Source organism: Harpia harpyja, chromosome 8 (genome assembly GCF_026419915.1).
Source record: "Harpia harpyja isolate bHarHar1 chromosome 8, bHarHar1 primary haplotype, whole genome shotgun sequence".
NCBI lineage: Eukaryota > Metazoa > Chordata > Aves > Accipitriformes > Accipitridae > Harpia > Harpia harpyja.
The window spans coordinates 50,749,939-50,773,466 of record NC_068947.1 but is presented as its reverse complement, the minus strand read 5'-3'; the positions used below and the strand labels follow the sequence as shown (position 1 = coordinate 50,773,466).

Genomic DNA, 23,528 nt, shown 5'->3' with positions numbered 1-23,528 from the left:
TTCTGGTAGTGTACTTGAATTCATCTTTTCTAGCAGGTAAGTATTGGGTATCCAAGTATGATATAAAACCACACACCTAGAGAGGGACCCTTTTCATGAGTCATAGATGCTATAAAGCCCTAATAGTAAACAGGGGATATGGTAAGTGTTTCTTTAGTGAAGGTTCGAAGGATCAGACAGCATTTATTCACTTTTTTGTCTTGAAAGGTTCTAATATCTATGACTCTGGTATTGAGCTTGTTCTGGCATTTGGTGAACTGGTTAAAGCACTGGATCTGAATTCTGGAACAGTGATAGTAGCAAAAATAATAAATACTGCTTATTGTTTATTCAGCATTGCTCATCTGCATAAAAAAAAACTTGTGGCAGGAGCAAAGCCTTCAGCAGCAAGAAGCAAAGAGTCAGTCTTTAAATATGTTGATATATTGTTTAGCATATTTGTTCCCCAGTTATTACTATCAAGTAATCCTAGTTGTCAAATAAGTTTCTTCTAACCTGAACAGACTTTCTATTTTATCTCTAAAAAAACTTTAACATTTTCTTTATTCTACTTTTATACTTCTACTACTTTCAAATATATATTTTTCTATTTACTTGCACTTCTTTTATTTTTATTTTTCCATTTTTTAAAATTATTCAATTCTCATATATTTATAACCTCATTTATTCCTCTTTCATTTCTCAAAGGCAGCACATCAGGACCTGAGAGCGTAACAGAGACCATTCCAGAATCTCAATCCAACAATGAAAAAAGTCCTTTTGTCAGAGAAGGTTCTCTAAAGGTAAGGCAAGAATATGTATGTTTCTGAAATGGACTAATTAACTCTGCTTTCCCAGGAAGGTAAGCCTTCATTCTTACATAGGCTTGACTCAGTCCTCTTAGTTTTTCTGCTCTTGGCTATTTTTTGTATACTTTATTTCTTGTTTTCTTTAATTTATTCCTTATTGATTCAGTTATGTTATTTTTCTTAAGGGAAGACTGTTTGGAGTTAGACTAGACATTCCAAAAGCAATTTATAATTGCAATACTAGGAAATGACAGTTATGGATAATATCCTACTTCTCGTTGAAGTTTTCTCGTTATAAAGCTATGAAAACATAAGATCCAGATTCATGGAAGTACTTATGTACCCAACTCCTACTTTCACTATCTACAGCTCTTTGAAATTAAGGAATCTAACTATGGTACCTCAGAGTTCCCTTATGACAGAGAGTCCCATTTTATACATGTACACCGTGGTCATGCACTACAGATGAATTGACCTGCCTAGGTTCACACAGTAAGTTTCTGGCTGAGGTAGGAGTTAAGCACATGATTTTTAAGTCTTACCATTGGCACTACCAATTAATCTGCACAAATCTAGCTTAATTGATGTTGTACTCCCCTGCTTTTTTTGACTTCTCAGAGACATAGTATGTCTCATCTTTCTTGTACTGTGTAAAGCTCTGCACTTAAAGCGCTGATACTGAAATGTAGCTATGAAATGGTGTTAACCAATTCCTGGGTACTCAGCTTGAGCTGGCACGGCTCAAGTTAGGCTAATGTCTAACTTGTAACTGTGCATGCTTACCATTTCTTCCAGAGAAATGCTTGTGCTTTGGTATGCTTAGAACATAAAATGCTACAAAGCCTTAAATACTCCGGAAAAATCTCGGATGTCTTCCTGATACAAGTTGATAATTCTGGCATTGATACCTCATTCCTTTTTCTGTAAAATAATAAAATCATTTTATCTCACAGTTGCATTTGGGGAATAAATTAATACCAGTGATGCATTCTGATTTGGTGATAAACATTGTGGAAGAGTGCACAACAAAATAATCCTGTTATGACTGAATGTGTAAGACACAAATAATCATCTGATATGTCTACTGCGTAGACACTCAGTCAAGAGTGACTGATCCTGTGGATTGAATGAGTCAGTAATTTTATGCAAAATATAGTGCGCAATATTGTAAAACTGTAGACAAGTTTGGAAAGCATGTCTTAGAGTGACTTAGAACATTGGTTCCTTTGAGTTTGTTTACTTGTACTCTTTTCAGCATACATATATGAAATATCTTGTAATACAGAGAACTACAGTCTTTTGAATTCCTAATGTTTAATGTAGGCTTGGAAGGAGGAGCAGGTCCGATTACTAGAGGAAGAACAACTTAAGGAAGAAAAAAAAGGAAAAAAAGAAAATTTTGGAGGTAAAAAGAAAGGACAGGAGATAATACACGAAGAAAGTAAAGGTTCCAACAAGAAATCTTCCGAAGAGAAGTTTGAAGATGAGCCAGCAAAAGCCCCTGAACTTGAGGAGGATCCCAGCATCCCAGAACCACATTCTGAGAAAGTTTATAAGGTAAGGAGTTGTATTATTGCACCACGTTACGAAAGTGCTAACTAGTTATCTATAGAGTCAAGATTACAGCAAAGCTATTATCCATTGTGAAATTGGGAGTTCAAGGCAAATTAAGCCTAACTATGTCTTGTTTAACTCTATCATTTTAGCAGCAGATCCGTTCCTAAAAGTTTTGGAAAGCAGTTTCTGATGTTTAAGATTATCCTACGCAAGACTATTTAATTAACTTAGATGGGTTTAGTGTATATGACATGAAAACAAAGATAAGTTGATCATGGTTTTGTGCCCATGGAAAATACGTTTATGGGCTGAATTTTGCCTAAAAATGTGATTTTCATGGGAGAGGGTAGGAAAGGGGAACATAAAGACCTGTTCCAACTCCCGTATTCAGGGACTGCTAGACCTAGTTTAAGTTTTGGCTGCTGACATTGGAAATCAAGTAAAAGGAGTTCACTGTTTCTTCCATTTCCCGTTTCAAAATACATATTCTTGGAGTGCCCTAATAGAAGTTATTCTGCCTGTTATACTTACAGAGGGGTATTTCTTACAAAGGGAACTCTTCACTAGTTTTGTCTAAACAGTTTATAGGCAGTTTGCACTGCTTTGTATTTGCAGTCTAAGCCTTGCATCCAAAACTTGCGTAGGTCAATATATTTTTGTCTAAACTTGCTTGAGTACAGAGTTCAAACTCAGAGATATATAGCATTTCAGTCTGAACTTACTTGAGTATAATCACCTAATTTTTGCCAATTTGTGGCTCTTTGGAAGGCACAGCAATCTAAGAATCAGATTTACAGTGTCTGAATTCCAAAATCTAGAGGGTGGAAAGCTGGATCTTTATCTGTCCTTTATCTGATCCCATGACATTGTACTTTGTCTCTTTGTACTTGGCCAGAAGTTTTTCTTTCCCTCCCATTATATGTTAAGCCACCAGTCTACTTGCTACTCTTCAGTTTCAGTGATGGCTTCATACCCCTGAAGGACCAGATTCTGCTCTTATGTGTAACAAGTTACTTCAGTTAGTAACTGAGAAATTATTTGGATATGACAATAGCATGCTAAGTATTTGCTAAAGCTGTTATTACATTAGTTAAATATCTAAGCAAAAAATGTTGACCAGAACAGTGGGATCCTGATGATCTGTCCTTCATTTACCTCTTTCATGGCTTCTGCCTTTCTCATTTACCCATAACCTAAAACTTGTTTTTCCAGTTTCTTGGCTACAATACAGGGGAGGATCTCATTCAAGTATCAGGAACCAGTCAATATCTTTTCCCATCTGATGGAGGACAGATTCAAGTAGAGAAGATAGAGTTTGTAAAAGGTGATTCTTTAATTCTTGAGGCTTTGCTTTGACCCAGTTACTAACTGATGGCATAGTTTCTTAATCCATAAATGCTTTTTCATGTCTCAGTGGTAGAAATTCAGTTAAAGACATTGTGAGAGTACTATGTAATTCTATATTAGCCTCTATCACTTCTAATGTTTACATTTTCATGTAGTGTGTTAACAACTGATAGATAAATAAAGTACCAGAAAATTAGAAATGGAGAAAAATCATTTATATTTATCTGTTCAATGGCAACCAATGCATGGTATTTCAAGAATGCATGTTCCAATAATTTGTCCAGTCAAATGCAATATATCTAAGCAACAGGGTTATTCTGCAGCCTCTCAGATCCAATTGTCAGGAAGTTTTTGAATATTTAGTCTAAACTCAGCTAACAATTTTGTCTTCTTGATCTACTACTAAGCAATTCAGTCCACTTCTGAGCAATTTTCTTTTTTGTGTGCTTTATAGTTGTAGGTGCAGGGGTTTCTTTGGGTGCAGGGCAGTTCTGAAGCCTAGTGGGAGTAATAATAGTATTCCGTTGCTTTGCAGGTCTAACTTTGGTAAAGGTGAAAGTGATAAAAGACAACCACAATTTCTTCATTCATATCACAGACCCCAAGAAGAACTTAAAAGAAATCGAAGTGCAAGAAATTAATGAAGAACAGAAAACTAGATCAGGTTAGTGGGCTGACACCACTAATATAAAGAATTACTAGTGTGACATATTTAGTAATTGGATGCAAACCTTATCAACTAACAGAAAATAAATTCCTACTAATGGCAGACGGTAAATAAGATCAGTGTTCTGTAAATAGAAGTAAAAATCCAGTTGGCTGACTTAAGCACTATGTAGAGAGAGCTTACCAAGATGTAGAAGTACAGTACAGGTTAACAGGCGTAAACCATTCTCTTTTCCAAAGCAAGGAAATCAATGAAAAGAGTCACCATTCCTTAAGAAAAGAGTCTTTAGTGGAGGGCCCCTTCAGATCTTAATGTGGCCTGGGAAAACCTAAGAAGATGCAAACTGAATTGTGTCCATTGTGACCAGAATAAATGTCTGCCCTTGAAAGGGAAGATTTCCCCCTTTGAACTGGACCTCCTTTTGTGGGTCAGATAACCATAGCATTAGTGCCTCCTCAAGACCTTTGCTGTGGAAACAGATCTTTCTGCAGTTCAGCAACTTCTACTGCTGGTTGACATGTTGCTAACACTCAGAAAGCATGGAATCCAAACCCTTTCTGAACCCAGGCAAGAGTGTTTCCAGGAAGAAAGTCAGTCTGTAACAATTTGCATGCATGTTCGGCAAAAGCACTATGGAATTGCTCTCACTGAACCACAGAGTATTGGATAAGTACAACTTTTGGTAGGTGTGTTAGCTCTTTTAATCTTCATCACTATTGAAAAGCATCCTGCTCTTGCTCGTCTCCTTGGCTTCAGCTGCTACCAGTGATGTAACTGTAGGTTGTCTGAATAGAAAATTTGCATCCCTTCCACAGATGAGACGTTTCTTGTCTGCCCTTCTGAAAGTAGACCTGTATCATTCTAGGGTCTGCCACATGATAATTTTAATCACCAGTGTGCTAGCAGCTGAGGCAAGTTGTATTCACTTGGCACGAGTGGGAGGCTTTCCTCCTGTGTAAAGAGGAGTACCTTATAGAAAGGCAGTAGGGAAGAGAATCCACTCTGATATTTGGCAGTGGCTGAATGGTACAACGGTAAGCTTTTAATGCAGTCAAAATGGCAAAACAGCATCCTGCACGTGGTAGTCACCAACGAACTTTGCAATGACAGACAGTAAATAGGAGGAGACGAGGTCTCAAATGTGTGCCTTGCTGATGAAAGAACTGGGAGATGGCTGGGTGTTGGGTGCCTGCCTTAACCTTCTTTTCTAGTCTTCTGTGCTGCTCCTCACAGTTTTAAGAAGCTGTTCCCCATACTGGAAATCCCAAGGATTTTCTCTAACCAGCAGAATGTTTCTTTAAGGCAGTAGGAGTTGAACTAGATGCAAGGTAGAATCCAGTGTCACTGTCTCAGAGGTGTTGCCTTGCATAGTTCCTGTGGTTTTCAAGGATGACATACTCATCGCATGACATCTTGTCCTGCACCTCAAAGTAAGCTTGTCTCCTGATCCACTTTCACAAGTGCCAGACATAACTTTGGATCTAATTTCTCAACTTTTTCTCCTTTCTTTTACTTTCTCAAGGTATGGTCCCTGTGACAGTAGCTGAGAGACAGTGACTTTATTAGTGCATAGGCCACATGTGATAGGAGTGAGCAGTTCAGCATTCTTGTCAGCCAAGTAGGGAACAGAAACAAGGGTCCTTGACTCCAGAACTAGGTTCTTTTGCTGTTTAAATTCACAAAGACTTTTCACTAGTTGTTGCTATTAAACCTGTTTTTACACAGCTAGCTAATTAGAATGCAATTTCTAGATGAAAAATCACAGCTATATTACACAAAAGTGACTATTATATACTACCCTATGAATGGAATGATAAAGTTTTCCCGGTCCTATATTAATCTATTTTACAGGTTAGTCATCCACACTGAGGTGCCACTGTTCTCACCAGTCATTGGTTTGCTGTTCAGGTGGTTCTGGTATATGTTCCTATCTTTAAAATTCATTCAATTTTTTTTTTAAAGGAAAATTGAAAAATCAAAAGAAAGCTGTGAGCAAGTTTGGATCTTTTTCAGCCACCTTGGAAAATGGAATCCAGCTGTCCCTGAGCTATTATGGACCTACAGGGAAGACAGCAGGTAAAGTAAGCAAATAAAAGAGGATATTTGAGAACCATAGGGGGAATTCTTTTTTTTTTTTTTTTTTTTTACTTCATACACTACTTAACCCAATAATTTCTTGCATGCAATTCTGCCTTTCTCAGCAGCTGTTACTACATGGTGGGGTATTTTCAGCAAGGCTCGAGATGAGATTACATTGTCAAGAATATTCTATGATTCAAATTTCAAAATGGAGGGAGGTCTCCATGCTTTTTTACTTACTGTGAAAACAGAGCAGTGCAGGAGAAACTTGCAAGTATTGTTATTAAGTAGCCTGGCAAAATCAGCCAATTAATTTGAGCCAAGGAAAATGTGATTTGCTGAGGAGTCTTCTTGGTTTTCCAAGAAATAATATTTTTGTAAACTTATATAGGTGATTATGGAACTTTCATTTTACATTAGGAATTGGACTTTAGGTTACAGTTGTGCAGCCATAATGAGGGATTTCTCTCAGCCTTTCAATAAACACATTCACCAACTGGAAGCAATTGCTTCACAAAACCACAGTGAAAATAGCGTCTGCTTTTACCAAGAGCTTTTTGTTTCCATTACATTTGAAAGGCCACTGAAACCATCATAGGGATAAAAGTGAAACCCTCCTCTGATCAGAAAATAAACCCAGCATTTTTCAGCTCTTAAAATATGAAAACATTTAATTGAATGCATCTCTGTGCGGACTGTGGTAAACCATTCAACTATACGCTCAGTTTTAATTATTCAAATACATTTTACAAATTAATTACTAAAAAAGGCCTTTTTAAACTTGGGCCAAGAGACCACTCACAATGTAGTGGACTGTGAAAACTCGTATTTTGGCATAAGAGAGACATGTCTAATTAAACACCTACATGTCAGCTGTGGTGTTCAGGCTTTTTCACATCTACCATAAGCACCCTATTCTACATTAGAATAATCCTTGCCATGTTGAGCTTTAGTGCAGTGCTGCTGACTGGCATTCTTTGGTTGTTTGCAGTTTTTCTACAATCACTTGCTTATGTCTGATTCCCCTTGTGGGTGTTTGTATTGTAAGTGCTCAGAAAAATTCTGATGAGAAATATTCTGGCTTAGACTATTCTCATATGCCAGGTATCCCTAATGTAGAATGGTATGCCATGTAATCCGCAGTTTCTCTCCACTGATTGGTTAAATTGGGTGCACATTACTCATTTTCCCTGCATTACTGAAATAATTTTCTGGAACATCTCTTAATTCTCATTTTTCTTATTGTTTTTCTCATTTTCTCTCTTCTATCTTCCTTTTAGGGAAGCTAAGATGAAGAAAGGCATCAGGGTGTTTGCCAGCTTTATGCATCTTTTTTATTTCTTGTTTAAATGTTAATATTTGTTTAAATTTTGAAATATTATTTGTTTTCTCTAGCATGACCACAATCTAATTTCAGACTTGCTTATGCCTACACCTTACAGCCAGGCTTAGAAGTAAGCTCCTCATCGCTTTGTGAATCTGGCACTACTTGAGCACCCATGGGGCTTTTGCCTCTGGGTATTACAGAACCTTTGCACTTGCTCTTTGTGCCTTGACAAAATTATGAGAGTACAACTCCAAGTGCTAGAAATCTGCCTGTGTGTGCAGGAGGAAGGAAACCTTCCTTAATCTGACAGTCCTCTGGAATTTCCCATCTCCCTTAAGATTTCTGAAGACGCTTTCCCTCAGTCTCAACAATCTACTCTTTTTCATTGTTACCCTCAGACACTATGTTCTCATTTTTCAGGGCAACCAGCATAAAGGGGTAGGTGAAATTTTGTTAGAGGTAAGAGCCTATAACAGCTTCTATTCCTAAATTCAGCACTCTAGAAAGTAGTGTCATCTGAAACTGAGCATGCTGCACTTCAGAGCATGGGTAGCTGTGAAGGATAGCTCCCCTCACTATATATAAGATCTTGCTTATACCCAGTTTGTAGTGTTCACGTGGGTATTTATATTCACCTGACAAGACAGATTACATTCACTAATGGTTTTATTGGACAGTTGCCTTCTTTTCGGCTGTCCTACTTCTCTGTGGAGCCCTAGCTCTGTCAAAGTTTGTCAGCTGTTTCTTCTCACCATCCACCTGGAGATGGATAATTCTACTTGTTTATTCCATGGCCATGCTGTCTAATAAATGTGTATCAGAATGGACCCCATGGAGAATTTTAACCTTTCCTATTTTATGTAATTAGCTGAGAATTTCTCTCTAGCATATTACAAATAAAACAGATTTTTTTCCCCTTTTCTCAGACTTCCAATAAGCTGTAAAAGCCATGCAGCACAAATTTCAGTACATGAAAGCAGAGCCAGCTAACAAAGCATCAGTTTCTCATGCATCAGGCATGCATCAGCTAATGAAAATGAGGATTTCAAAAATCTTTGTGGGGACCTAAATTTCCCTTTCAGGCTAAAGATCATGGATATATTCAGTTATCTGTGTGTTTCCCTCATGCTGGCACCAAGACAAAAACTGAGATCGAAGGCTTGTTATCCGTGGACTCCTAAATAGGACTTTATCACTAGATGATCTAATAGTTTCTTCTAGCCACAGACTCTTAAATTTTGGGTCATCTTTGCAGTTGCCATAAATCCAGAATCATCTGTAAGGCAAATGAACAGGCAGGCAGCCTTTCTAGTAGTTTAGAACTTGAAGGTGGCCTCTGCATTTTCTTATCTGCAGAGCTAAAACCATCTATGCCAAAACCTTTCTGGAAACAATGGACATAGTAGCACTTAGGCCTACCTTTTATCTTTTTCAGCCAAAAATATACTAACGCTTCACCTACGTTACAGAAAATGCTATGATCTCACACCAGAATGGTTCTATTAGCATGCTTCCAGATGCATTTCTTTCCTTCTTCATCTGAGTGTGATCTGGCTTGCAATTCGTCAATGAGTTATTTAACTTTTCTTTGCCTGATGTATCAATTTTCCCATTAAATAATATTGTTCATTGGAAGAAGCAGAATTAAAACGTAATTTTTCCAAAACAAAAAAAAGGATTTTTGGAAGTCTTCCTAAAGACGTTCTTCAAATGACTGACTTGTCATTAAACTTCATACTTCATAGAAACTACTAAGCATATCAAGCTTGCTTTATTTATTTTTAAAAAGTTTTCAAAAGATGGTTTCTGAGATCATGATGTTTTTCTCACTGGTGTTTTTAGTTCTCATCTATGTGGGTGTGGTTAAGACGTGGATAATAAGTTGCTCTATCTGAGGTAATGAGTTCTCCAAAACAAACAAGAATTCAATTGCTTAAATTGTCTGGATGGGAAACAAGGTCCGATTTCATGAGTTGTAGGTTTAGGACTTAGGCTGCCGTCAAGCAAGAAAAGGTGATTAAAAAAACCTTTCAAAAAAGCGTTAAGGTTAGAGCTGCCTGGGTTTTCCTGATTAAAGAGAAGTGTCAGTTCATTGAAACAAAAATGTTTTACAGGAAATCTTAGTTTGTATTAATTTTATTTTGAAGAAACTGTTTTGGAAGGCAACTTGACTACTTCCTGTCAACATGCTTAACAGGCTGCCCTAATGCTTGGCCTTTGAGAATTGGGAGAGCCTTAGCAAGTCTAGATCATCAGAATCTTTCTGAATCATTACAGCAAAATAGAGTTATGTAGTACAAAACTGCTGGAGTTGGTCCATGCTGGATCAGCCCATGATAAAGCATAACAACAGTGATCATTTCCTAGATACTAGACTCAAAATGTGTCTACCTATCTAAGTATTCTGGAGGTAAAAGAGAATTTAAAAAAAATGTATTTTCTATTTTGAAGAGGCACGTGACGACCTGTGGGAAACAATAGTTTCAAGATGCCTTTTAGGCTGATGAGTAGTCAGTCTATGGAAAGATTTTCTAAATAATTTCATATGTTCAGTCCCTCTATGTGAAATAATAAACTTCCGCACTGAGGTTATTATTTCAAAGGTAAAATTTAGTGTAAAAAATCTTGTTAAAAAATAAAATATGGCCATCTACATTTATGAAACTTAATTGCATTTAAAATATTGGTTTTCCCTTCTTTAGATGATAAAACAGATCCTGTCTTAGCAAGAATTCTGGATGTCCCTTCTGTTCATATTCCGACTATAATTTCTCCTGTTACATCAGCTTCAGGAAAAAAAGAGAAGTCCGTCAAACAAAAATCAGGAAAATCTCTGTCATCTGCAAAAGCAAGCCATGGCAAAATAGGCCCTCCACCATCTGATGACCCAGTAAAGCAAGAAGAAGGAAAGGTGAGAGAATAGACGTTATCCAATGAAGACAGAAAAGAAACAAACAAAAAACTCAAATACATAAACTTATGTAACAGAAGCATATGTTCTTCTCAGAGGGCTTTGAGCTGTGCCTGAACAAATTCCTAACAATTTATGGTGCTTCTAAGGATATGTTTTACTCTTCCAGTTGTTCTCAGATGTACGTATTAGCAGCTGTTAATGAAGCTAACCTTTATAACTCCATGATGTAGAGCAGTGTGTCTTCCATGGTCCACATACTTTTCTCAATTTTGGCTTTACAGTTACACCAGTTATGTTATTACTATCTCAGTGACTAGAACTGCTCTAGAAATTAATTTTTAGTTTAACCCAAGTAGGAGAACTTTTCTGTGCTTTCCAAAACCTGTATTGGGAGGTCTAACCAACCAGTAAATTAGTGGAGACAGTTTTGCAAAAGCTTGCTCTGCAGTTTGGTCTTTCCAGCTGATCACAAGCCAGGGACCAGCAACTTGAGGAAGTGACTTTTGCCTATAACTGAAGTACTTCTATCACAGGACAGGTCTTTGGAAAGGATGGATGACATTTCAAAAGCAGATTCTGAATTTCTGTCATGGAATACTTAGCACAGGATCATGTGCCTCAGAAATGCACAGCATTTAATCTTGAACACCTTCCGCAGAGCTCTGTGAGAAGCTTTTTGGCATTAAAACATGAGTGGGGGAGGCCATATCAGTTCAGGAATGGGTCACAGTTCCCCTCTGCAAAATGACTAGCCTAGATTATTTCAGGTCAATAGCTAACTATTGGCAGAATACTGTAGGCAACCACAGGAGGTTTGTTTGGTCCAGTGATCTCACAGATCAGCCAGAGTATGAGATACATGAAAAGTTCTCAAAGAAGTATGGGAGGCAATATTAGCAGGGTGGTGGAAGAGGATGCAAGAGTTTTCTATTTGAGATGATTTAACCTCTTTTCTTTTTTGACACTGTTTTCTCCAACCAGCAGTGTCCCAGAAACAGATACAATTAAAATACAAAACAAACTCTGAGAGAAGGACAGAAATGAACATGAATAGTGCTGAGAACCCAATTTAGTTACCACCTTCAGTTTAGGAAAGGACAGTCTTCTGAATGTAGGCATAATCAGAACACAAAGCAGTGAGGTCCATAAACAGTTTCATGTAACGCTAATGCTCTAAAATACACTGTCTGGGATAATTCTTTAATGACAGTTATGATAAAAAGCTATCCTTTTTAACCTGATCAAGTTACAAAAAAGTAGCATTTCTAGATAATGTGCTTGTTAAACGTGGTTCTTAATATCTTTCCAGACTAACTGCAAAATTATTTGAAGCATATAGTAGTGTGTTTTAATTTTCTTCCTACTTGGTTCCATCTTTAATCAAGTATGGCTGAAACGATGAAGAAAGAACTGCTGGTTCTTCTCCCTCTTATGTTCTGCTTCTTCCATAGGCTGGTGATATGTAAAGAATATGAGTGGCACCAGGTCTGCCATCTTTTCCTGCACTGTTTTCTCTTTTGTCCTGTTCCTCAGAATTTCTCCATGGAAAATTAATAGTAGTTCATCCAACTGTGGTGGCTTCCAACTCCAGAGGCATTTCATGAAACGCTACTTCAGTTCTTTCTACCATTTTCTAGGGCACTGCCCTGGAAAGGTTCACCACCTTCTGGTCTAAAGATCTGAACGTTTTTTTTCAGAACTATGTCTTGGAAAACCGGTCTTTTCTCTACTCTGGTTACTTTTGGCCTCTTCTCTCAAAATCACTCTTGCTATGCCCTCACCAGAGGCTTGTGAGTTATCTTCTCAGCTCCCTTGGCAAGGGAGGTTGAACGGAGATCATAATTCTGTTGACAGAGCTGGGCTGAACTGTTCAAAGAGGTAGATTGGGCAATATGGAAATGGAGGGTTAAATGCAGTGCGGGTTTATTAGAAAGAGGAGATAGCTTCCATTACAAAGCAACTGAGAGGAGAGAGTAATAAGAAAGACAAGAACGAAAACATACTTGAGAGTTGTAAAAATAGCCTCGGAAGACTCTCTAAACACGATGTACCTATGCTGCTTCTGTGGTACCTAGTGGATGAAGTAATGCTGTGGCTCTTGTTTCAACAGGGGTTCTGTCCATACCCACAGAAAGTCCTGCTGACCTAATTTCAACAAGTTTAGCTAGGTATTTAAAGAGCATGAGCACGGAAAGTGGTGTAGGGAGTTGCCAAACAGCACTCGGCATAACATAGAGCAATTGTGTGGCACAAATGAAGCCTATACAAACAAATACTCCTACCATTAAAATTCTGTCAGGAGAACATCTAAGTTCCTCCTCTTCTTCCAGAAAGCTTTTTACTATTTCGTTTAGAATGTCTTCGGACAGAGAGTATCCATATTAGTGCATGCAGCACCCAGCTGTGTGAGTCTGCAAGTATTTTGGAGGACAGGATTACAATCCAAAGCGAACTTGACAAATTCACATGGACATGGTCTGTAAAATGGGATGCAATTCAGTAAGAATAAGTGCTAGGTTCTACAGTTACATATAAATAATCAATATATATCTACAGAATGGGTAACAGTTCTGTCAATAGCAGTTCTACAGAGAAAGGTCTGCAATGGATCACAAGCTATACATAAGTCAACGATGCCATCTTGCTGTGAGAAGGGCAAAGACGACATTGAAGTGAATAAAGAGGAGTATAGCCTGCTAAATCTGGGAAGTTATTTTCCATGCAGGGCTGGTAGGGCCTCATTTGAAGTACTGTGTCCAGTTATGGGTACTGCACTGCAAGAAAAATATGGGCCGCACAGGTGAATTTTAAGGAAAGCACTGAGAAAGATCAGAGGTCTAGAAAACTTGACCTGTGGGGAAAGATTAAAAGACTTGGTTTGGGTTGGTGTGATCTAGAGTTGAGAGACAGAATACCCTTCTGTAAAGAGCTAAAGGGACACCATCATCTCTTATGCTAGCCCATATAATCAGAAGAAATAATTAGAAGTAAACTAATTTTCTGCAAGAGAGATTCAGGCTAACCAATAGGAAAATGTCAGTAAGGTTAATCAAGGTAAAGCACTGGAATAGTTTGCCAGGAGACCTCCAGCCCTGGAAAATTTTAGAATTGGTTACATTAACAGTTTCCTCTAACGTTATAGGTATACTTGATTATATTTTTTACCATTAGGGATAAGTAGATGAAAACTGAGGGTTGCTTCTGCCCTATTCTGTGACTTTTACCCCGTGATCCTGTGACTGCAATCTTAGGGTATTGAGAGTAGCCTTAATTACCCAGTAACATGATGTAACGTAACCATAGAATGTACAGCTTCCTTTATGCTGAAAAACAGGTGGCAAAACATCTGCCAATTTTTCCCTATATTTCTATTCCTAAAAATCAAGAATATGGGGTAATACCAGGACAAGTTCTCTCTGTTACCTCTGTCTGCAACCCAAAAGTGTATTCACCTTGTGACTACAGGCATAGTGTAGTTCATTGTCACATAATTTTGGGGGAGGATGACATCAAAGGGTCCATTGCTGTATTTTTTCCAGATGTTCCAGGGTCTTCTGACATTCCTTAGGTCAACCTCATCTTTTCTAGTCATCAAAACAGTTTCCACTACAGAGCAGTGCAAAGAGATTACGGGTCGTGACTGCCAAACATTCCTCCCTGTCCCCTTCTCAAGTCAGTGCTGCATTTGCAGCAGACTGCTCTACTTATCTTTTGTATTCTTTTAATGGTTATAGGTAAAATAACTGATGTGCAACTTCAAGAATTATTTCATGCTCCTCTGCTTCACATTATCCGTTTATTGTCATCTCATCTTGACACTGTGCGCAAGATAGCATAATGACTCAGCAAAATGAACGGTTAGGAAGGGTTGTTCTTCAAGGGTTAACAAAGAGGAATGAAAGAAGATGGCGTAATCAAAGAAAATAAGCTAATGTTTCCACTTCAGAATCCATAAACTCTCAAAATGTTAAAAATGAGTAGTAGAAAGCACTTTTTTTTTTCAATTGTCTTGTTACAACTGACATCTGTAATCTAATTTTTTTCTGTATTCTTTTAAAATGTAGAATGAAACTAATTCACGTTTCGTTCTGTAGATGGAAATGGAAGAATCAGCTTCCCAAGCACAAGTGATGTCAAATGCTCGTGCTTTCCCAAGTTTGAACGTCTCCTGTCCCAATGGACTGGTATTAACTTTCCTTGGTGAAAGTTTTGGAGGTTAGTTTTCTGAGCCACTGCAAAGTAAGGAGTTTAAAAGAAGTTAAAATTACAGAAGAAAATTATTTCTGCCTTGGTGGGTTTAGATGTAACAATATGATTTTTTTTAATGTCTCAGATTGCTAAGTCTGTCATAATGTCTATTTAATAGTACTTGCAAGATAAATAATGTCTTTTAATTCAAAAAAATATAAAATCTAGAATTGCAAGTTGTTGGACATAACAGATTGGGGGCAGGGAAGCAGCAACCCTAAAAAGCACTTGGGAGTCATGTTGGATAATTAGTTGAATATGCATATATATTGGAATACTAAAGAAAAATTAGTAAATTCAATTCATAAATGCATATATATCGAGGAATCTTGAGTGACAACAGGAAGATTGTTATGTTACCTGTACATGCACCTCCTTTGGAATTGTATGTATTGTTCTTAGGTCCACAAGACAAGATGTTCCTATTTTGAATGATTCAGGGAAGAGTGACAGGAATTATTAAAGCATTGAAAGATGTATCTGTAGTGAGCTCATGTCAGCAGAGAACTCAATTTAGTTACCAAAATAAAGGTCAAAGGTGTGACTGGTGCCAGTCTGGAAGTACAAGGAAACAGAATTTTGGTGATAGCTTGTAAACACAGTATACAAAAGTATTACAGATTTCAGGGCTTGAAACTGAAAAGATTTAAGTTATACTCATTTTTTAATGGTAAGAATGATTAGCGAAACTAACCCACACTGTGATGGACTCTCTGCTACTGGATATTTTACAATCAGGTTTTGTTGCCTTTCTAAAAGATATGATCAGTTTCAGACAGGAATTATTTCACATAAGTCCTTTGGTTTATGCTGTCCAGTACATATAGAGAAAATGGTCATAATAAGCCTTTCTGCCCTTATTGTTGAATTTCCTTTAGAAGACTGATGGGTTATATAGATACTTAAAAGTTTCTGTGCCTGATGTATCCTTCTGCAATGATTCTGTTTCCCAGTGTTTTTGAAAACCAGCATGAGGTTCATCTTTGCATACTGTAAATCTCAGGGTTTTGTAGTCATGCCATTAGGTTTTGAAGCAGACAAATGTGAATTTTGTTGTTGTCATCAGGTCAATTTTAAAAAGAGCCACCCACGGATTTCAATTAATACCTATGTACAACAAATCTGTCCAGCCCAGGCTGTACTGGAGATACTGAGTATGTGACAATAGATCAACACAGCTGCAGAGGTGCCCACATCCAGGAATAAACCAGATTTATCACACACACACATGCTAGCAGTAATTCCAACACATCCTATGTGTGAGCTGTTGCATAAAAACCAGCAGAATTATTTGTCATCCTGGCAACTGATGAAACAACGTATCTCTTAGAAACCAGCCAAGTGGTAAGCCCAGTATATATAAATTAATAAAAAAATCAGAAATTCGTATCAAATAGCATTAATAAATATAGTATGGTACACAAGGATCCAGCACAAATTTATAATCATGTGAGAGAGGAATGTCTTGATTTATTTTTTTTGGCCACATAGACCTGAATTGCTAGTAAAAGCTTCCCTCATTTTTCTTCTTGGACATCTCTCTCCTTTTCATTTCAAAATCATAGAATCATTGAACAGCCCAGGTTGGAAGGGACCTAGAAAGATCATCTGGTCCAATCTTTTGTGGGAAAGGGAGCCTAGATGAGATTATCCAGCACCCTGTCCAATTGCATCTTGAAAACCCCCAGCAATGGGGTCTCTACCATGCCCCTGCAGAGGTTGTTCCAGCAAATTATTGTTCTTACTGAAAAAAATTTCTTTCTTATGTGGAGATGAAACTTCTCCCGGTGCAACTTGTACCTGTTGTCCCTTGTCTTCTCCAGGTGGCTCCTTGTGAAGAGTGAGCCTCTGTCTTCTTTGTAGCCACCCTTTAAGTGCTGGAATACTGTGATGAGGTCCCCCCTGAGCCTTCTCCAGGGAGAAGAGACCTAACTCCTTCAGTCTTTCCTCACAGGACAGGTTCTCCAGCCCTTTGGTCATCTCTGTAGCCCACCTTTGGACCCTCTCCAGTCTGTCTGCATCTTTCTTGAATTGTGGGGACCAGAACTGGACACAGTACTCCCAAGTGTGGCCTGACAAGCGCTGAGTAGAGTGGGATGATCACATCTCTGTCTCTGCTAGTAATGCCCCTGTGGATGCAGCCAATTTGGCAGATTTTGCCAGTTTAGGGTAAATGTGCTGTGATCAATCTGGTTTGAAGTACAGAGGATGCAGAGGGTTTTCAAACACACGTAGTTTGGCAAGGAGCTTAAGCTGAAATGTTGAATAGTTGAGGTGAACAGAGCAATTACGGACACATACATGTAGACTCTTGATACAACTACTGTAATTATACTCATTAGCACGCTCAACACACTGCCATAATATAATCTAAAAACCTTATTTGTTTAAGTAGACAAAATATCTAACTTCAGTTCTTACACAAACTCGGTGAAACTCAGTAACTTTTTGCACCTTTGTGGGCAGTTAGGAAATTCCTCTCACCTAATGTCGGTCTTCCAAAAATTAAGCATCCGTAATAAATCCATCTTCAAATTTCCCTTATTTTCATTTAGAAAGACAGACACCTCCACAGGAGGATGCAGAGTTTCTGAGTAGATGACTGCTTTGAATTGTTCTCTGAAAAACAGAGTCTGTCCCTTACTCTGCAGATTACAGAGGAAGCCAGGGAGGGTTAGCCTTACTCACCTAAATTTGTATACCTCCTATAGACACCGTGATGCCAGGGGTTTAACACTATTTGAATGTGTGCTATGCAGTATTAATTAATTCAGAATTTGTTTTCAGATTTGAAAGGTGAAGCCACTACAGCTGAAGCTAAGAAAGAGGTGGTAAAAAAGAGTGAGGCCAAAACAGATGAAGCCAAGGAAGAGGAGTTTGAGAAAGGTGAGGCCAAAGCAAATAAAGCAAAGGAGGAAGAGGTTATGGAAAGTGGAGAGAAGGAACATGAGGTTACAGAAGGTGAAATAAAGCATGAAGACACCAAAAGAGAACAGGCCAAACAGCCTACTCTGGATATTTTGGTTAGACAGAGTTATCCCCAAAAGGTAAAGAACTCTCATCTCTATACATCTGTGGCAAGGCAAACAGAACAAGAGGTGTCAAGAGTCATCACCAGTCAAGGAACTGTCATAAAGTACATGATGGATGGATCTACCCAGGTATGTTTAGTAGAATTCATTGAAAGCAGCCTGCATGTGTGATTACCCTTGAACTTGTGCTTGCCAACTGAGATAGAAAAGTGTCCAGTTTGTAGATGGAGTTAAGTAACCACTGAGTTATGTGGCCATGTCAAGACTAAAATGCTCTTGGCTTTGTTTGGAATCAGAACTTAAGGCACATAGGGAGCTTTAATGGTGAAAACTTCAGGCATGTGAAGATTTTAGGCAACTTTGGGTTTAGGAAATAGCTGAATGTGGTTTTGAGAACTGCATTCCTGGACTTAAACACCTGAAGTGTGGATTAGCTGGGCTTTGGGTATTTTTGGCAACAGAAAAGCATCCATATATTTTTTCAGTCATCTGAACAGACATATGGGATCCAGAAAGGACTTGAATTGTTCTTCAATCCTGCAGACACCTTTAGGTATCCTAAATTTTCATCAAAAAGACTTTATATTCCTAAGTACCTTCTTTGTTTACACATATTTAGGTTGCCTGGAGTTCCGGTTCCTTTTAGGTGCTATAGGCTAGATACCAACTTTGCAGATACTGTAATCAATCTACAAGCAACTATCTTTTTAAAGTGTAAGACTGTATGTGTAGTTCACAAACAGGTGAAAAGAGGAGTCATCCGTTTTGACTTGGAAACTGTCAAAATAATTCCTTATTTCCTCAAGTTTTTCTTCTAAGTGGACCACAACTCCTAGTACAAGTTCTTTACATTCATTCATTACGTTAGATCTTAAACTATTTAGCCAGGATTTCTGAGAAACTTATCCATTTCAGAAGTATGCAAAGGAGCTAGCTGCTCTATGTCTATATATTCTCAACATACTGTTTCCTGACAGAAGAATATAGATCTTAATGTGCCTACCATGATTGTACCGTAGTCTTTGTATAAGTACGTTATGAGTGCATCCTTCTTTATATTAACTCAGTGTTTGTGACTCATCAAGAATATATTGCATATAGATAAGCATTCAAAAAAGAATAAATTGTTAATTACCTTACAGTAACTGTAACTCTTGAGATGTTTCTATATGTTGTCCATTTGTTTTCCACATTGTACCATCTTTTCCCTAGAATATCTGTACTGTAAATTAATTCAGGGATGATTGTTTCCTGCCACACAGGGAACATGCATATTAAGAGTTGCGTGTAATGGACAATAGATCTCAGAAACCAGCTATAATAAGATAAATAACCATGACTTCTTTTTCTTAGCTGTCTTGATAGCTAAAAAATTAACAGCAATCCTAGACATGTGGAATACCTGAATACAGATCAATATGGTGATACAGATGCATTACCACTGCAACAAAAAAGTCATCAACCTTTGACCACTTAAATAGTCAAAGAATAATCTTTACTGTTTACTTTTGTAATGCCTATTTGTTACTAAATAGTCCCCATTAATTATATATGTCAACTGCAGCAATTAGCAGTCCTTTCTTTTTGAGATAGCTTCTTTATTTCTTATATTCATTCTGAGAGTCTTTTACTTTCCTCCCCCCCCATCACCCACAATATTCTAGTGACTATTGCATTTGCAACACATTCTTTTGAGACTTTCTATTGGTAGTTGAAGTGATTTTAACCTCTAGTATGTCCTTGATTGCTGTAGATTCTGTTTGCTGATGGCACAGTGAGTAGGAGTCCTGATTCTGGCCCTGTCCTACCACCACCTACAATTCCAGATAACGTGCAACCGTTACCAGAATCGGAGCCTTCACCTGAGACCAGCACTAAGAAAGGTAACATTTCCAGTGTTTTGGACACATTTAAAGTTATCAGGGCTGATGATACTTAACAAAGGGCATATTTCTTTAGTCTGAAAATTCTGCTAGTGTGAAAATGCAATTTTATCTGTACTCAGCTGCTGCACACTACTAATTTGTTACCTTCATATCAAATCATTTCTCTCCTACTCCAGTTTTATTTTTCCTCTAACATGCTAGGACTCTAATAAGCAAAAGGGTGGGTAAGAACTACATCAGTAGCAGAGCGATTCAGCACAAAGTATTTTAAAAGAAATCCTTGTAGCTACACTAGTGTCAAATCCTTACTTATGTGTTACACAGTTTTTAGTCTTGGTATTGAGAAATGCTTCTCTCGCAAAGGACTTACTGTATTTTTCTTTCTCGTTGTATGTATTCCAAGGCACCTACTATTGGTCATTATTAATTGGTTGTATGGACTTGTGGTCTGTCCCAATATAACCATTCTTACGTTATTGTGTTTGGCTGAGAAAGAACCAAATAAAAGTTTACTTCATACCTCAGAGTGTAGGCGAGACCACTGGCAGTGCTCCTTAGTCCAAAGAATAATTATGACTTGTCATAATATTAACGTATAATTTAATGGATGTATGTGAATAAAAATTGCTGCCAAAGAGAAAAGTCTCTCAAAAAGAGACTTTCAAGTCCAGTCTTTGTTCTGAGGATATTCCTTAGGGTAAGTGGAAGGATATTTGAGAACTTACCTGAGAAACCAGCTTCTAATTTTCAGTCTCAGTATCTGTGGCCAGTGTATATGCTTCATTCCTTATCCTTTATTTATGATCACTTTTCCCCCCCTGACCTTTTCTCTCCACTGCCATAGTCTTGACAAATTTATAGTGAAAAGTTTAATATCTCTTTGGCTTTTTTTTCTTTCCCCCCCTAGGATGTATATGCTGTAAGCCTTTTAGGCTTCTCTCTGAACTATGCTGTTGTCTTTTGTATACTTTTAGTCTAAGTTCCTTTTCTTGAATATGAGAGACCAGAGTTCTCTATCACATTCTTAATAAGATCTCTCCAATTCCCTTTCACAATTGAATCACCATCCTTTTCTTCTGATACACCATAGGATTGTGTTTGCCTTTTTGTCACCATATTTTCATACTGGTAACTTGTATTCATTCTGTATGGATGATACCTCCAGGTCTGTCTTTTCTTCTACTGTTGGAAACTTGTCTGAAGCATAAATTATTTTTATTCCTTTTTGCATTAAATTTCATTCTAATAGGCTGTGTCATCATATTACTTCAATCTGCAAGCTTGTGGGGCAGTTTTGGATGCCTTTTTTCTGTAATCCATTCAGATTTTCTTCTGCATTGATAGTCCCTTCCAAAGTCTTGTCATAATCAGGTGTCATTAGCATGCTGTTTACTTTTTCTGTGTCATTAATGAACACATCAAATAAGATTAGTTTAAGGGCATGCCTTGAGTAACAGCACTTGTAATTGTCCTCCAGCCTGATAAATAGTTCTTCTTTCAATTCTGTCAAAACCAATACTCACAGAAACTCTTCACTTTCTTGATTTTGCCTTTTGCTTTAGAGAATACCAAGTCTGATACAGAAATTTTTGTTTCTGCAGGGAAAGGCAGTGACAGAAACAGTATATCACACCCAAACAAGGATGAGTTCTTTGAAAATACTGTGCAGGGTCTGGTTAATTCTGAGCAACCTAAGGAGAACCTGGCAGGAACCTGGATAACAACTACTCCATCAGGCATTCGAGTGGGCACGGAGGGAGGAAAGAGAATGGATCTGAAACCAGTCTTAATCTATCAGGCAACTGACCCAGCTGATGGAACGGTATTACTATTTTTGTGTTGTTATAGCACTGTCTACTAAGCTAAGAGACAGGGCTGCCATTGTATAAGTTGTAGGATTTGTTCTTTGAACATATATTCTACAGGTTGTGTTATTATGCTGTTACTAATACAGAAGCTTTAGATTTTGAAGAAAATGCCCATCCTCGGTCTCTGGTAGATCAAGGTGCAGTAGTCTTCAGAGTTTCAGTACATAATGCCTTGTTTTACTGTTGTTGCTGTTACAATATCACAGAGCTAATATAAATGAGTATTCCTTCATTCTTTCAGGTTATGACTGTACGAGACGATGAAGTGATAATTGTTGAGAAGCTGGATGGCAGCAGAGTAGTAGATCATGCTGATGGTACTAGGATCACAACTTTTTATCAAAACTGTGAAGAACTTTTTGTACCAGAGGATAGTGAGGAAACAGGTAAAATCAAAAGGGGAGCACTTATCTTTGCTATATCTTGTGAAGCAGATAATTGTCAAAATATGCTAAAGAAGGCTCATACCAGTAGCCTAGATAATAAATCCACTAGTGCAGCTTAGTTTGTCTGCTTTGTCTTTTTTTTATTCAGTATTCAGGGCAAAAATTACATTGTAGCAAACAGGCAAATTTCCTTCTTTCCATGTATAAACTTACGTGACCCACCTTCGCAATGAGACCACAAGTGCCTGAGTTCTAGTATGTTCATTGCCTGCTCTCCACCTACTCCGATACAACAAGCAAGCTGACTTGAGTCTTAACCGAATAGGGTATAAGGACCAGGGCATCCTCATATTCCCCAGAGAGGCCATGGACTCACCAACCTTAGAGGTATTCAAAATTTGATTGAATATGGCCATGGAAAATGCCACAACTAGTAGAAGTGAAACTATATTCACCTGAAACAAGGGGGGCTAATGGTCATGTGTGTTTCTTCTGGCTGGCAGTATATTCTGTATGCTTAGTTCAGTTGCTGGCTAAGTTCTGTAATTAACATGAAGTATATATTTACTGTGTGGGTGTCAGGACTGTTGTGTTCAAACACAGTAGAAAGTTCTGGTTGTGGAACACCTCTCTCTAGGGCTTTAAATATCAAAACAATGACCTTGAACTGGTCTGCCTATTCAGTGGGAAGGCAATGGCCAGATTAACATACCTGTTTGATTTGTTTTCCCTGACTTCTGCTGCTGAAAAGGAATTTCTTCACATCTTAGAGCTTGTATCACAGGCCTAAAAAATTTCAGTGGTCCAACTTTTATGTTACAAATATCCAGATCGTTATGGTTAGTACTGTACTTGATAAATTAGAGAGTACTCTCCTGACCACACCAGCTACAGATGGTTACAGACTTTTTTTTTGCTGTTGGATTTTCCTATATTCAGTGCACAGTCCAAAAATTTGAATGTTGCATATTGTTTACCTAACATAAAATTATGTGATAAAGGATGTTATGAAATCTGAGGGTCTTTTACTGAGGAGATAAAGGTCCAGCCTTATGAGAGAAAAGGCAAATTGAATCCTAAGACTTTTCCATGGTTCATGTGCTCCTGCCTAGTTGTTTTGTATTAATTCTTAGATGAACCCTCGGAAGCCATCACAAGGAAGGTGAAATGTATGCAAGTAGAGAATCCTGAGTTTGCTACTGTTATAACAAATTGTGAGGACGGTACCTGTTGTACCATCTTTGGAGATGGGACTTCTATTATAGCAAAGCCACAGGGAACATATCAGGTGGGAATTATTTTTAGTTTGTGACAGTGAAATGCATCATTGTGTTCCAAGTTCCCTGCCATCAGCGTCTCTCACCTTGACTGTTTTAAGTCCCTTCTTTATAGCCTTCACAATTCCTATGATTCCATCTCTTTTGTACTC

General features: G+C 37.9%; 1 protein-coding gene across 1 annotated transcript in view; it reads left to right on the top strand.

Moving 5' to 3' along the window:
- SPAG17 (sperm associated antigen 17) overlaps window positions 1-23,528 on the top strand; it is a 112,426-nt gene that overhangs the window by 59,183 nt on the left and 29,715 nt on the right. The window contains exons 19-30 of the mRNA XM_052793869.1: window positions 688-782; window positions 2,112-2,345; window positions 3,558-3,669; window positions 4,228-4,356; window positions 6,322-6,435; window positions 10,468-10,676; window positions 14,774-14,894; window positions 17,715-18,088; window positions 19,713-19,842; window positions 21,447-21,667; window positions 21,955-22,099; window positions 23,233-23,387. Of these exons, the coding sequence (XP_052649829.1) occupies window positions 688-782; window positions 2,112-2,345; window positions 3,558-3,669; window positions 4,228-4,356; window positions 6,322-6,435; window positions 10,468-10,676; window positions 14,774-14,894; window positions 17,715-18,088; window positions 19,713-19,842; window positions 21,447-21,667; window positions 21,955-22,099; window positions 23,233-23,387 (2,039 nt within the window). The remainder of the gene's footprint in view (window positions 1-687; window positions 783-2,111; window positions 2,346-3,557; window positions 3,670-4,227; window positions 4,357-6,321; window positions 6,436-10,467; window positions 10,677-14,773; window positions 14,895-17,714; window positions 18,089-19,712; window positions 19,843-21,446; window positions 21,668-21,954; window positions 22,100-23,232; window positions 23,388-23,528) is intronic.